This window comes from Cetorhinus maximus, chromosome 16 (genome assembly GCF_964194155.1).
Source record: "Cetorhinus maximus chromosome 16, sCetMax3.hap1.1, whole genome shotgun sequence".
NCBI lineage: Eukaryota > Metazoa > Chordata > Chondrichthyes > Lamniformes > Cetorhinidae > Cetorhinus > Cetorhinus maximus.
The window spans coordinates 89,368,387-89,381,494 of NC_135894.1; the positions used below are offsets into that span (position 1 = coordinate 89,368,387).

The following is a 13,108-nucleotide window of genomic DNA, read 5'->3' on the forward strand; positions in this document are numbered from 1 at the left end:
GTCAATTATTGCTGTCTGGGCGCACAAACACCTACCCGTGAATCTCTACCCCAATATACATCGCAGGTGAATTGAGGAGAAAAATTGAAGGGTGCAGAATGGTAAAAAAAATGTACAGGAAGATTTTACAGATCCAAATGCAGAGCTTCGCACACAGGGAATGCACATGAGGAATTCAAAGAGGATGGTGGGTGGTGAGGCTAGGGAGTCCACTGAATTATTGCTCCATTAATGGAAAACTCTTAATGGGTATTTTCTGAACCCAAAAATAAAATCTGCTTCCTTTATACTTATATTAAAATCAAGTGTTTTGCTTTGTGGAGTTAAACGTACCGATGAGGGTGTGCCTTATACATGATGATATCAGTAGATGGCATGGTTTGATGGAGAGGGTGTTATCACAGAAAGCATGGGTCCAGGAATTAACCCATTGCCTTCGACACATTGAGTCCCAATCTCTGCTGTGTTACTGCTGAGCATAGAGCCAAAGGAAGACTCACCACAGGACCATCTTTAACACTCTCCCGTGCCTCAAAGTTCTGTGAGGAGATTGATATTTGTTAGAGGTGGGAAAAGAAAGGAAAAACTTTTAAGGGGGAAAGAAAAGGGGATTTGATGCTATTACTAAAGAAACACTACCGTCAGCAGATTACAGCAGAGTTGCTGATGAGGAATGCTGTTCGAACCATTTTACTCCATCCATCCAGAAAGACATGAGTCTTCCCATTTCTGGATCACATTGTTTCATAAATGATTCCAGGATGTTTGACCTGCACAGATCTGGAAGTCTATTCCTTATGCTGATCAGTCTTTCAACAAAGAAGCATTTCCTTATATCATTCCTTAATTTACCTTCCACTAGCTTAAATTTCTGTCTCCTTTTAGTTAATTTAAGGTCTGACATTAAGGGTTTTGCAGCAGCTTAATATAAACAGGTAATTTAAAACTATATTACACGGTCTCTTACAAAGGTTTAACAGTCTACATTGTATTGCATGTTAACAAGGTCTATCAGAGGCTTAAAGATTATTTACTGCGTGTAGCTTTCCTAAAATTTAATTTGCTCAATGTATATTTATGTCAGATTTATAAATTATCATCCATAAGAGTCAACAGCACCAATTTTATGTCCTCCGTAATGCTGAGTGCTCCATAATACCATTCTCGAGTCAGAAGGTTTGTGCAGGGTTGAAATTAGAAACATGTGGTCAGGGATTAAGGAATACTGCTTTAATCCAGGATTTTCCATCTATCCCTGAATGTAATTACAGTGAATCCAATACCAAGCGCAAATGAGAGCAGATGTTCAGTGTCTAAGTAAAGCATTATGTACTTAATATATCTCCGATGCTCTGAATTATTGCAGTAACTACAGGCTAACGATTTCCTCTGAAGCCCTAATGATACAATTGAAATTCCAGATTATACAAGCAGCTGATGAACATATCTGTGGGTGTGCACTTCAACTGAGTACAGACCATATAACAAAATAAAACAAGACATGGTCGAGGACCCAGCAAGGAATCCGGACAGGATTTACATATGCAGTATAAACTGTCAGGGTATCCTGGACCTCAGGCTGGTTTTACTGAGCAAGAGGGAACTTGAAATTATATAGTGGCTTTCGTGACCTCAAATCTTCCCAAAGTGCTTTACAGCCAATGAAGTACTTTTGAAATGTAGTCACAATTGTAATGTAGGGGAAAAAAGAATGAGATAAATGAACATATAATTTATTTTCTTAATGATGTTAATTGATGGATTCAGTAAGGCCCAGGACACCAGGGATAGCACCCCCCAACTCCGCACCCCCCCCCCACCCCCCCCACCCCCCAACCTCGCTGGTCTTCATTGAATAATGTCAAGAATTCTTTACATCTACCTGAGAGGAGAGACGAGGCCTCAGATTAACATCACATCAAAAAGGCGTCTGGCAGTGCAGCACTCCCACACAACTGTACTGGAATGTCTGCCTAGATTTTATGAACATATCTACTGGAATAGACTTGAATCCACAACCTTCTGACTCTCGAGGTGAGAGTGTTACCAACTGAGCCACGGCTGATCATAAATGGCTTTTTTCTCTTTCTTGAATTTTTTATATAAGGACACTGAAGGAACTAAGGCCCTAAAATTACATTGAGAGTTCCTAAGACATGTTTGCCTAAAACTTTACTAGGTGTCAGCTGATCTGGACGCTGCAGGCGGTATTTTAACCCTTCCACTTAGCTGAAACCATGCGTGTGATTAAGGGCCACGTGGTCTCAGTCCTGCCAGCAAAATGTCATTTTGAAATGTAGTCACTGTTTTAATGCAGGAAACAAGGTACCATTGCTACCGGAGAATTGCAGGCGGAATTTAATGTCTGACCTGTGCTGAGTTTGGTGACAGGTATTAATTACAGAACATGTCTGTTAAGGAAGTCTTTGTAGTCTTTATATGTAAACAACAAGTCTTTATTAGCTATTTGTAACTATATACATACACATAGTAAAGGGCACAGGCATGCAGCTATCTCTGGCCAACACCATACTGACACTAGCCCTGGGTCATGTGCCTTCTTACATCACTGTGTGGGCAGTACTGTACTAAGTCCCACATTAACCCTGTATATACCAAATCCTCATACTAAAGTGGGGGACATTTAATCAGGTGGGAGGGTAGCAGGTGGGGACCCCCATGTTGGGAAAGCCCGTGGACAGCCTTCCCGCTCTGCCCCCCCCACCCCGTTGAGGTCCTTAAGTGCGTGATTAATGTCCACTGTAGGGCCTCATCCCGCTGCTGCTGGTACTAACCCAGCAGCGGGGGGGACTTGCCTTGTGGAAACCATGTGGGATTTCTTGCAGACTCCCGGAAGGAGTTTCTTCATCACAGGTACCCAGTGCCTGATTGAGGGACCCGGTAATGGGAATTGGGGGGTTGCCCACAGGGAGCTCTTGTTGCAGACACCCCTACACCCTCCCCCAAAACTCCCCTCTTGCTATCATTTACCTGTGGTCTGGGATGCAGAGACAATACTAGGCCTTGAGTGGGTGTTGTACCAACAGCAGTCACTGCCTCCCTGGTGGCACTGCAGTCCAGGATTGGCTGGCAGCTCTTGGTGGGCAGGACTTCTGGCCCCAGGGTCCTTGATGCTGGGGAAGGCCCGCTGTCGTCCAGTTAAATGCCCGAGTGGCACTTAATATGGCGGGCCTTTCCTAAAAGAGGTGATGGGGCCCTTGCCAGCCCTCCAGCTAGCAGGCAAGACCCCTGTCACCTTCATTAAACACAACCCTGCATCTCATTTCTACAATGCTAAGTTAAATATTTTAATTAGGCTGTATCGCCTGTTTGTTTCCAAGCGCAGGGGGCCAATTTCAAGGCCTGCTCAAAAATCTAAATCAGCCAGTGGGTGGCTCGGAAACAATTTGTCACCTATCTGTCATTCTGAGATGGGGTGGTAATTAATCAAATATCCATCCCACTCTGTTATTTTTAAGGTAATGGCTTGTAACAGTTTTTTTTAAAAGAAAAATGCAACAGAATATGAGCAAATCAGTGGTAATGGAGAGGTACTTTTCACTACCCATATTGCCACGACTCACTGGGGATAGTGCGCTGCAATATCAAACCCCACTGCTCCCCGAGCCGGGAAAAAGGTGAAAAAGTTTGACCAAACTACCAGATTGCCCCAATTCTACCTAACTGTTTAATTTAGGTTAACAGAAAATGAGCACCAGGTTTGTAAACATTAATAAGTAAATTGTAATAAGTAAGTTTATTGAACAAACTGTCGTTAACCAGTGGCAAAAGAAAGAAATATGAACGGCTAATTTCTAACTCTATAACCTAAACTCTAACGCTTCTTAAATCCCTAAGCACACACACATAAGACACACAGAAAGATGGATTTTAAGGGTGGGATAAAACAGTTCAATAGCACCAATTCCGGAGTCGACGGGTTGATTTTGATCAATGGTTTCCAAATTCCTTTCAGTTCTTATTGATGACACGAGATAGTCTTGCAGCACGTTCTGTATTTATTTCACTGGTTGAGCACTTACCTTTCAATGTCTCTAAGGGTGATTTTCCCCTTTTGCTTCTTGACAGGGGTTTTCAGAGAGAGAGAGTAGGTTATAGAGATATGAGGAGAAAAAGCCAGATGGCTATTATTGTAGGATTACTGGAATCTTACACACACAGGAGAGAGAGGTTTTAGGTCTGTCTTTTCAGGCTAGGAGCTATTCTGCTGCACTGCTCTCATACAAACATTAGTCACCTGGTCAGGAGCCAATTAAAACGTTGCTGTTAGGCAGCTCCCTTGGTCCAGGACTCCTTTCCAGCACCATCCTGTCTTTCATGGCACACTCTGTTCCAGGACCGCAACATTGTATATACCTCTCATCCTGTTCCAGTAGACATGTCTTTCAAACTGCAGCCATTTTAGTTTTAAATCCACAGTCCAACAGAAATAGAGAAAAATAAAAGGATATGTTCTTTACAATATTCTTTAAAAAAAAATTCATTTCAGCTTATGTGGTTTTAATAAATGTTTATCGTAGGTTCCTATTGATGTTTCTATTAAAGGGAGAAGAGAACTATCTGGTTTTTCAACACAGAAACAGGCTACTCAGTCCAGCAGATCCATGCCAGTGTTTATGCTCCACACGAACCTCCTCGCACCCTTCTTCATCTCCCCCAAATGGTATAATCTTTTATTTCTTTCTTCCTTGGTCATTATCTAACTTGCCTGCAGATACATCAAGTGCTGACAGAAGTTCTCAAATTCAAACTCACTAACCAACAGCACTGTGTGAATACCTTCACCATATAGACTGAAGGGCCACCGCCACCTTCTCAATGTCAATCATGGATCGGCAATAGATGCCAGCCTTGCCAGTGGCAATCTTTTCTGAAGAATGAATGAGACAAAAAGGGTCAGAAGCCTGAATACCGTATCGCTGAGTAAAACAAAACCAGCATTTTTGCAAACTAGGATGCACCCTGGCTGCTGAAATAAGTCAAAAAATCTGAACAAGTTTGAGGTTCTTTTCCTTAGGCTATTTCTTCATAAAATCGTACAGCACAGTAGAATGCCATTTGGCGATCATGCCTGTATTTTTGATGTAATTATAGTTATTAGAGGATTATTAAGCACCCTATAATCAGAGGAGGTAACCTGAGGCACATAGGTGTGGTAGGATCTTGCAGACTATTGCTGAACTTGACAGTAATATGAACGCCACAGGATCCAAGGCAAATGTTCCTAGTCACTGGTCCTGTGTGCAGCACCCTCTGCTGCACTATCAACATTCATTTAAGAGGCTACATGTCCCATCAGAAATCAGGCATATCTGTTCAGTGTAGATAATTGTCCATGGTACAGTGGAGTTAACTAATGGCTTTCAGTGAATATATTACATTTAAGTTACATAATAGGAGATGCAATTGAGTTCATTACTGTACAGAAAAAGCATCACATCAGGCTTGTTATAGAGCTGAAACTTTGATCAGCAAAGTTCACGTACAGATGATTAGTACGCTTTTGCTACATTCCTTTGGTGTGCTGTTTTAAGGCCAGCTTTAATATACAATTTAATGCCAGTGTGCAAATAGTGCACACAGGAATGTCATACAAATGCTTAAGGCTGAATGAACCTCATTAGTCAGAATTTCTATCCTCTTGTTTTAACTTTTTCACACAGGAACATAACCGAAATACAGCTTGGTTTCCACCCAACAAAGAAACTGAAGAGGAGGTCTTGGGCCTTTCTGGATAGATGGGCTGAATGGGCTTTGTGATTTCTGCTTTATTTACATTAGACTGTAAGATTCTGGTGTCCAGGGAAAAGGACAAATCTTTCATTTCCACTCCAAGAATCCATGGATTACAGGATTATTCGATCTCATGAATTGCTTTATACTCAACTTTAGATGACATGAATCTGACCACCTCATGGGCAATTCTCAGATCTGCAGGCCCTACTGGTCTACAGCCAGTGGCTTCCATAGACTATAGTTGCAGCTGCGGGCAATCTATCTGACCTCCTGGCACATCCCCTTTAAGAAAGATTTATATAGCACCATTTCACAATCATTCAGAATGCCCCAAAGCAACTAATGACCTCAGATGACCTAATGTGCTTTACAGAAGCACCTTTTGGAGTGTAGCCACTGTTATTTCCTTTAATATTTCATGGGTTGTGGGCATTGCTAGCATTTGCTGCCTGTGCCTAATCACTCATGAGCTGAGAGGCTTGTTAGGCCATTTCAGAGGCCAGTTAAGAGTCCACCACAGTACCTTCCAAACCCATGGCCGCTACCATCTAGAAGGACAAGGGCAGCAGACACATGGGAACACCACCAGCTGGAAGTTCCCCTCCAAGCCACTCACCATCCCGACTTGGAAATATATCGCTGTTCCTTCACTGTCGCTGGGTCAAAATACTGGAACTCCCTCCCTAACAGCACTGTTGGTGTACCGACACCACAGGGCCTGTAGCGGCTCAAGAAGGCAGCTCACCACCACCTTCTGAAGGGCAATTAGGAATGGGCAATAAATGCTGGCTTAGCCAGCGATGCCCACATCCCAGAAATGTATTTTAAAAATTGCTGTGGGTCTGGAGTTACATGTAGGCTAGACTGGGTAAGGATGGCAGATTTCCTTCCTAAAGGACATTAGTGAACCAGATGGGTTTTCACAACAATTGAAGATGGTTTTATGAAAACCATTACTGAGATTGGCTTTTATATTCCAGATTTATTAACTGAATTCAAATTTCACCAGCATTGACCTCAGCCTTGTAGACCTCAGCTGGGATAGCATCAGCTCCTGGAGGTTTGCCACTAGGCAGGAGACAGGAGCTAACAGCATGGGAGGAACATTGTCAAGAACTTGTAATAATTCTGATAATGTTACTGGAATTTATTGTAAAATAGAGTAATAGTGGGATGTATCTATGTGTCTATATGTGCCTGTGTGAGATTTAATTGAATTAGAGGCAGCTAGACCAGGTGCTTTGATCTAAAAAGAGAGGTTAGGTTTGAAATGTTAATTAGATAAATACGGGGAGGTTTAGAAACATAGGCGTCAAGGGAACATTTGCATTTTGAAATAAACCAGACTAGATTGTTTTCAAAGGAGGGGTAAAATGTGTTACCTAGCCAGGTGAAGTTTAGAAACGGTGTTTATTTTTCCCAAAGATTACTGGTAAAACTTGGTGCTATGAGAGGGTTTTATTATCAGGGAGATAAAGTCCAACGATATAGTGAAACAATGGGTATTTGCATTCAAAGAGAAAGATATGCATAAAGAAGAGCAAGGGCTCTGTATAAGGGAAGGCATTTTTAAGATCTTACACGTGTGTGAAAAAGCCTTCAGCATCTATGCCTCAAGCTGCTGTTTTCAAAGGACTATAGTTAAGAAAACTCACTTGGAAGCCGACTTGTTCAGGGCATCATGTTTCTTTGCCTGGGTCTTTTAAAATCTGTCTTACTGTTGCATTAACCTAAGTGTAACTGGGAATGAGATCGATTAAGGGATTTAGAAATTATTATAGCAGTAATTTGTAGATCTACGTATGTATTTAAAGTCATTTCTTCTATTAATAAATGTTTAATATAGTTTTGTAAGAACTTTGGTAGTCTTATTATTACTGAATTCAGGGCATGCATGCCAAAATTTATACAAATTACAAAACAAGTTGGCAGTTGTTTCAAGTTTCCCTTTGGGATTTGAACAACTCAGCATTTATCATCGGCAGAGCTGCCAAATCTGTGCCAGTCTGTTGATGGCTTCTTCATCTTTGATAAATGAAGGTCAATTGAGGATGTGGTTATAGTGCTCCACCCATCTTTCTCAAATTTGGGCATTTTCTGTGGGCAGCGTTGACTGAGGATTGGTGATAAACCAGTGGACTGGAGCCCTTGGACAGAGTTCAAGGCATCATAGAATCTCTTCCAGCCTTTGCGGTCTGCATATGACTGAAGGTCTGCTTTCTGATTCAGCCAAGTGCCTTGTATCTTTCTGTGCTTGCATTGGGCAGTCCTGTGGATGTTTTCAGTAGGCATTTATTCATGGAATGTGAGCATCGTTGGCCAGGCCAGCTAGTTGAGAGGGCACTTAAAAGTCAACCACATTGCTGTGGGTCTGGAGTCACATGTAGGCCAGACCAGTTAAGAACAGCAGATTTACCTTCCCTAAAGTGCATTTATTGATGGCTTTTTATAACAATCAGGAATGGTTTCATGGTCACCATCAGATCATAGCAGGATTTGAACCTAGGTCCACAGAGCATTAAGCCTAGTCTCTCTGGATTACTAGTCCAGCAACAATAACACTACACCATCCCCTATGCTATCCCCTCCCCTGATGACTTGTCATCGAGTCTCTGCATGGTGAGGGCCTTGCACCGGAGAACCCCTGACTGAGGGGGTAAGGGTGCTTGTCACTGAGCCAAGGATGGCATTCCAGCAAAATAGTGCAGATGCAAAAAAAAACACTGAAGTGAAAACAGAAAATACAGGACAAGACTCAACAGGAAAAAAATCTGTACAAAGAGAGACAAGAGTTAATGCCTCAGGTCGACGATCTTTCAACAGAACCTGTGCTCCTTTCCCACCCCTTGAACGCAGCTGCCGATAGTTTGGCGTTTATTGTGGAACTGCAGAGCTGCTGATTAACACGTTGTCCAAAGCTTCACACTCCCGACTCCCTCTTACAAGAGGGAGGGGAACTTCTGCAAGTTAAAGATAGCCAAGAGCTCTCTAGTCCCCCCCCAGCATTACCGCTAGGGGTCTGTCCAGCTCTCTCAACAACGTCTCAAAAGTTTTCCATTCCAGCGGCTCGTCACATCCGTTTAAAGTGAAGTTTGGGGAAGTCCTTTCTGGGATCTTGAGTAGTTTTTGTTTCATCTGGGTTATGGGAAGCAATGTGTCGAAAACTTACGTTTCAATAGTTTGTGTCTTGTTGTTTTAAAAGGAAAAAGTAGGTAAAAGTTATTTTTTTAAAAAACATCTAAAAGCTTGGGGAGGGAAGAGTAAATAAAGAGCCACAATGAAGTAATTTCAATAATCCGGAATATCAAGATGAAATAGCAAGAATTGTGCGGCGCTGTTTTATTTTCTCCGCGGGGCTGTAATTTTTTTTCCTTTGGTAATATTTGGCAATATAGTTGGGGGGGTATTGACATGAAGCTGTTTGTGAACTCGCTGCTGCTGTTGCTGCTGCTCCCGGTGTTGGGGGTTTCCCGGGCCGAAAACCTCCTGCTCCCCCTCAGGATCTCCTCTTACAATGGCTCGGGAGAGTTGCTTCTGGACAAGCGGAGCGCCTTGCTGGGAGGCATCTCCCTCGCCTCTCAGGCTGCCGGCGCGGTCAGCTTCTTCAATATGCTCAACAACCTGAAAGGAGACGTGGGGAGAGGCTACTATCTGCAAGTGCTGATCGGGACGCCGGCACAGAAGGTGAGACATGGTTTTTTTTTATTTTTGCTCGTTTAATTCTGACAGGTCCTGAAAGAACATTTTTAAGAGTTCAAAAGTTTCACTTGTGTATTTTTCTCTCTCCAAAGGGAACCGGCTTGCTCATGATGGGGATTAAAGTGGCCTAAATCATGGCTAAATATGTTTAACCTATGGAAACATTCCTATTAACTGTGTCCAATTTATGGCCAACTCCGTTTCTTTAGCCATCTGCCCCGTCCCCCCGTCCCCCCCCCCATTGCATTTATTGGACCAGATGCTGCTAATCCCAAATACAGATTAATACCCCCAAACCAGTAAATAACTAGTATTCAGGATGAGATACTACCCCCACCCCTCCCTCAAACCATGGATTATGAATTGTCACAAGTTCCTGGTGGTTTTGTGTCACTTGCTAAACTCGCTTTGAGTTTCCCGAGGTTGCTGCGTTTGTACATTAACTTTCCATTAAACTCGCCACACTTATGTTTGGTCATTAATAGCGGTGCATCTTTGAAATGACATGATCGTTAATGATTGCCAATCAACCTCTCTTGTCCAGAAAGTGAACAATTATGTGTGGAGGCCCATTCCTTAATGTGAATTATTTCAGATGTTAAAAATGCCAAACTTAATTTTCTTTATCTTTCTTTTCCTTTGTGTGTCTCTCCCTCTCTCAATCCAATCTTTCTTTCCCCCCTCCCTCTTTCTGTACCTGATTCCACACTGAATTCATACACTCTAATTCACCCTCTTTTCAGTCCTTCCCCTGTTTATTTCTCAATTCTTTAATCTCATTGGTTAAGGAGATTAACTGTTGGTCCAATGGTGGTTCATGATGCTAATTGCTATTATCAGCTGACTCTTCGAGCAACTTTTCTGGGCAAAACAAAAATTTGAAAAACTTTATTGGAGATGGTCATTACCTGGCACTGGTGTGGCACGAATGTCATTTGTCACTTGTCAGCGCAAGCCTGGATATTGTCCAGGTCTTGCTGCACTTGGACATGGACTGCTTCAGTATCTGAGGAGTTGTGAATGGTGCTGAACATTGTGCAATCATCAGCGAACATCCCCACTTCTGACCTTATGATTGAAGGAAAGTCATTGATGAAGCAGCTTAAGATGGTTGGGCTGAGGACACTACCCTGAGGAACTCCTGCAGTGATATCCTGGAGCTGAGATGTCTGACCTCCAATAGCCGCTGCCATCTTCCTTTGCGCTAGGTATGATTCCAACCAGTGAGAGTTTTCCCCCTGATTCCCATTGACTCCAGTTTTGCTAGGGCTGCTTGATGCCACACTCGGTCAAATGCTGCCTTGATGTCAAGGGCAGTCATTCTCACCTCACCTCGGGAGTTCAGTTCTTTTACCCATGTTTGAACCAAGGCTGTAATGAGGTCAGGAGCTGAGTGACCCTGGCAGAACCCAATCTGAACGTCAGTGGGCAGGTTATTGCTAAGCAGGTGCCATTTGACAGCACTGTTGGTGACCCCTTCCATTACTTTACTGATGATTGAGAGTAGACTGATGGGGCGGTAATTGGCCAGGTTGGATTTGTCCTGATTTTTGTGTACAGGACATACCTGGGCAATTTTCCACATTGCTGGGTGTATAGCAGTGTTGTAGCTGTACTGGAACAGCTTGGCTAGGGGTGCCGCAAGTTCTGGAGCACGAGTCTTCAGTACTATTGCTGGAATGTTGTCAGGGCCTTTGCAGTATCCAGTGCCTTTAGCCGTTTCAGGATATTATATGGAGTGAATCGAATTGGCTGAAGACTGGCAACTATGATGCTGGGGACCTCTGGAGGAGGCCAAGACGGATCATCCACTTGGTACTAATGGCAGAAGATTCATGTGGAAAATTGTTGCAAATATTTCAGCCTTATCTTTTGCATTGATGTGCTGAGCTTCCCCATCATTGAGGATGGGGATATTTGTGGAGCCTCCTCTTCCAATGTGTTGTTCAATTGTCCGCCACCATTCACGACTGAATGTGGCAGGACTGCAGAGCTCAGATCTGATCTGTTGGTTGTGGTATCACTTTGCTCTGTTTGGCATGCAAGTAGTTGGCATCTCATTTTTAGGTATGTCTGATGCTGTTTCTGGCCGGCCCCCCTGCACTCTTCTTTCAACAAGGGTTGATCCCCTGGCTTGGTGGTAATGGTAGTGTGGGATATGACGGGCCATGAGGTTACAGATTGTGGTTGAGTACAATTCTGTGACTGCTGATGGCCCACAGTGCCTCATGGATGACTAGTCTTGAGTTGCTAGGTCTGTTTGAAATCTATCTCACTTAGCTTGGTGGTAGTGCCACACAATACGATTGAGGATATCCTCATGGTGAAGACGGGACTTCGTCTCTACAAGGACTGCGCAGTGGTCGCTGCTACTGATGCCATCGTGGACAGATGCATCTGCAACAGGCAGGTTGGTGAGGATGAGGTCAAGTAAGATTTTGCCCTCTTGGTTCCCTCACCACCTGCCACAGGCCCAGTTTAGCAGCTATGTCCTTTAGGGCTCGGCCAGTAATGGTGCTACTGAGTCGCTCTTGGTGATGGACATTTAATTCCCCCACCCAGAGTAGATTCTGCACCCTTGTCACCCTCAGTGCTTCCTCCAAGTGGTGTTCAACATGAAGTATTGATTCATCAGCTGAAGTGGGGGACAGTACCATGCCATTGCCAGAGATAACCAAAGTAAAATTGAAAGCTTCAATTACAAACTTGGCAGGCTACTACGACAGCTTTCATTTATCTAGCGAGTTTCATGTGGGCACACCTCCCAAGGCACTTCACGGATTTGCAATGAGGCAGGAAGGTGCTCAAAAGAAACAAAGGATTGTGGATAAATGTTGTTTATAGTTGAAGAAGACTAGGATGAAGACTTAAGAGGCAATCATGAACGGTATAAGATTTTATGGGAGGTACCAGTAGGTTGGAAGCAGACTAGTCCCCATTTTCAATCCAAAAAGATAAAGCAAACATAGATCCATCAGTGATGCCTCCAACCTGCTCCAACCCTGAAATCCTCGCACTAAATCTTTCCCTGACTCCATCTCTTCCTCTGACTTTTTTTTTAAGGTGCTTGTTTAAAATCCACCTTTTCCTATCCTATTATCTCCTTGTGTGGTCCTGTGTAAAGGTTTTGTCTGATAATGCTTCTGTGAACCACCTTGGAATGTTTTGCAGCATTAAAAGCACTATATATGAATTAAATAAGCTTTAACTTGAGCTAAATGATTCCTTTGCCTCATTGTGTGTCCAGCATCATGAGAGATGAGCCACCAGCAGTGTAATCTCTGATTCACCATGAGCAGTAAGGTGGGAACCTTGTTACAGTGTAACAATATGATCTGCCTTGTAAGTTATCTGAATCCCTTGACATGCATGCCTGAATGACTTGTTTAAAATTTCCAGCCCGCAACTCCATCTTGTATACCTCTACTTTCTCTGCATGAAAGCTAGACTTAAGGGCTCCAGTGTACCTCACGTGGCTCCATGTGACCCGGAGTGTTGGCTGTGGGTGTTTTTCCCCCCATGTGACTAGGATTTTAACAATGTGCTTCACAGAGACATCTCTTGTTTTGCCGCCTCCTAATGGAATTATTTTCTGTGCAGTGTTAAGCCAAAGCTGTTGGCAAAAGTAATTCCAAAAGCAGAAAGGATAGTC

At 43.2% G+C, this 13,108-nt stretch overlaps 1 protein-coding gene across 1 annotated transcript in view; it reads left to right on the forward strand.

The window, feature by feature from the left end:
- Window positions 1–8,929: 8,929 nt before the first annotated feature.
- Window positions 8,930–13,108, forward strand: part of bace2 (beta-secretase 2) — a 70,754-nt gene continuing 66,575 nt past the window's right edge. The window contains exon 1 of the mRNA XM_078560307.1: window positions 8,930–9,441. Coding sequence (XP_078416433.1) covers window positions 9,169–9,441 — 273 coding nt within the window. The 5' untranslated portion in view covers window positions 8,930–9,168. The remainder of the gene's footprint in view (window positions 9,442–13,108) is intronic.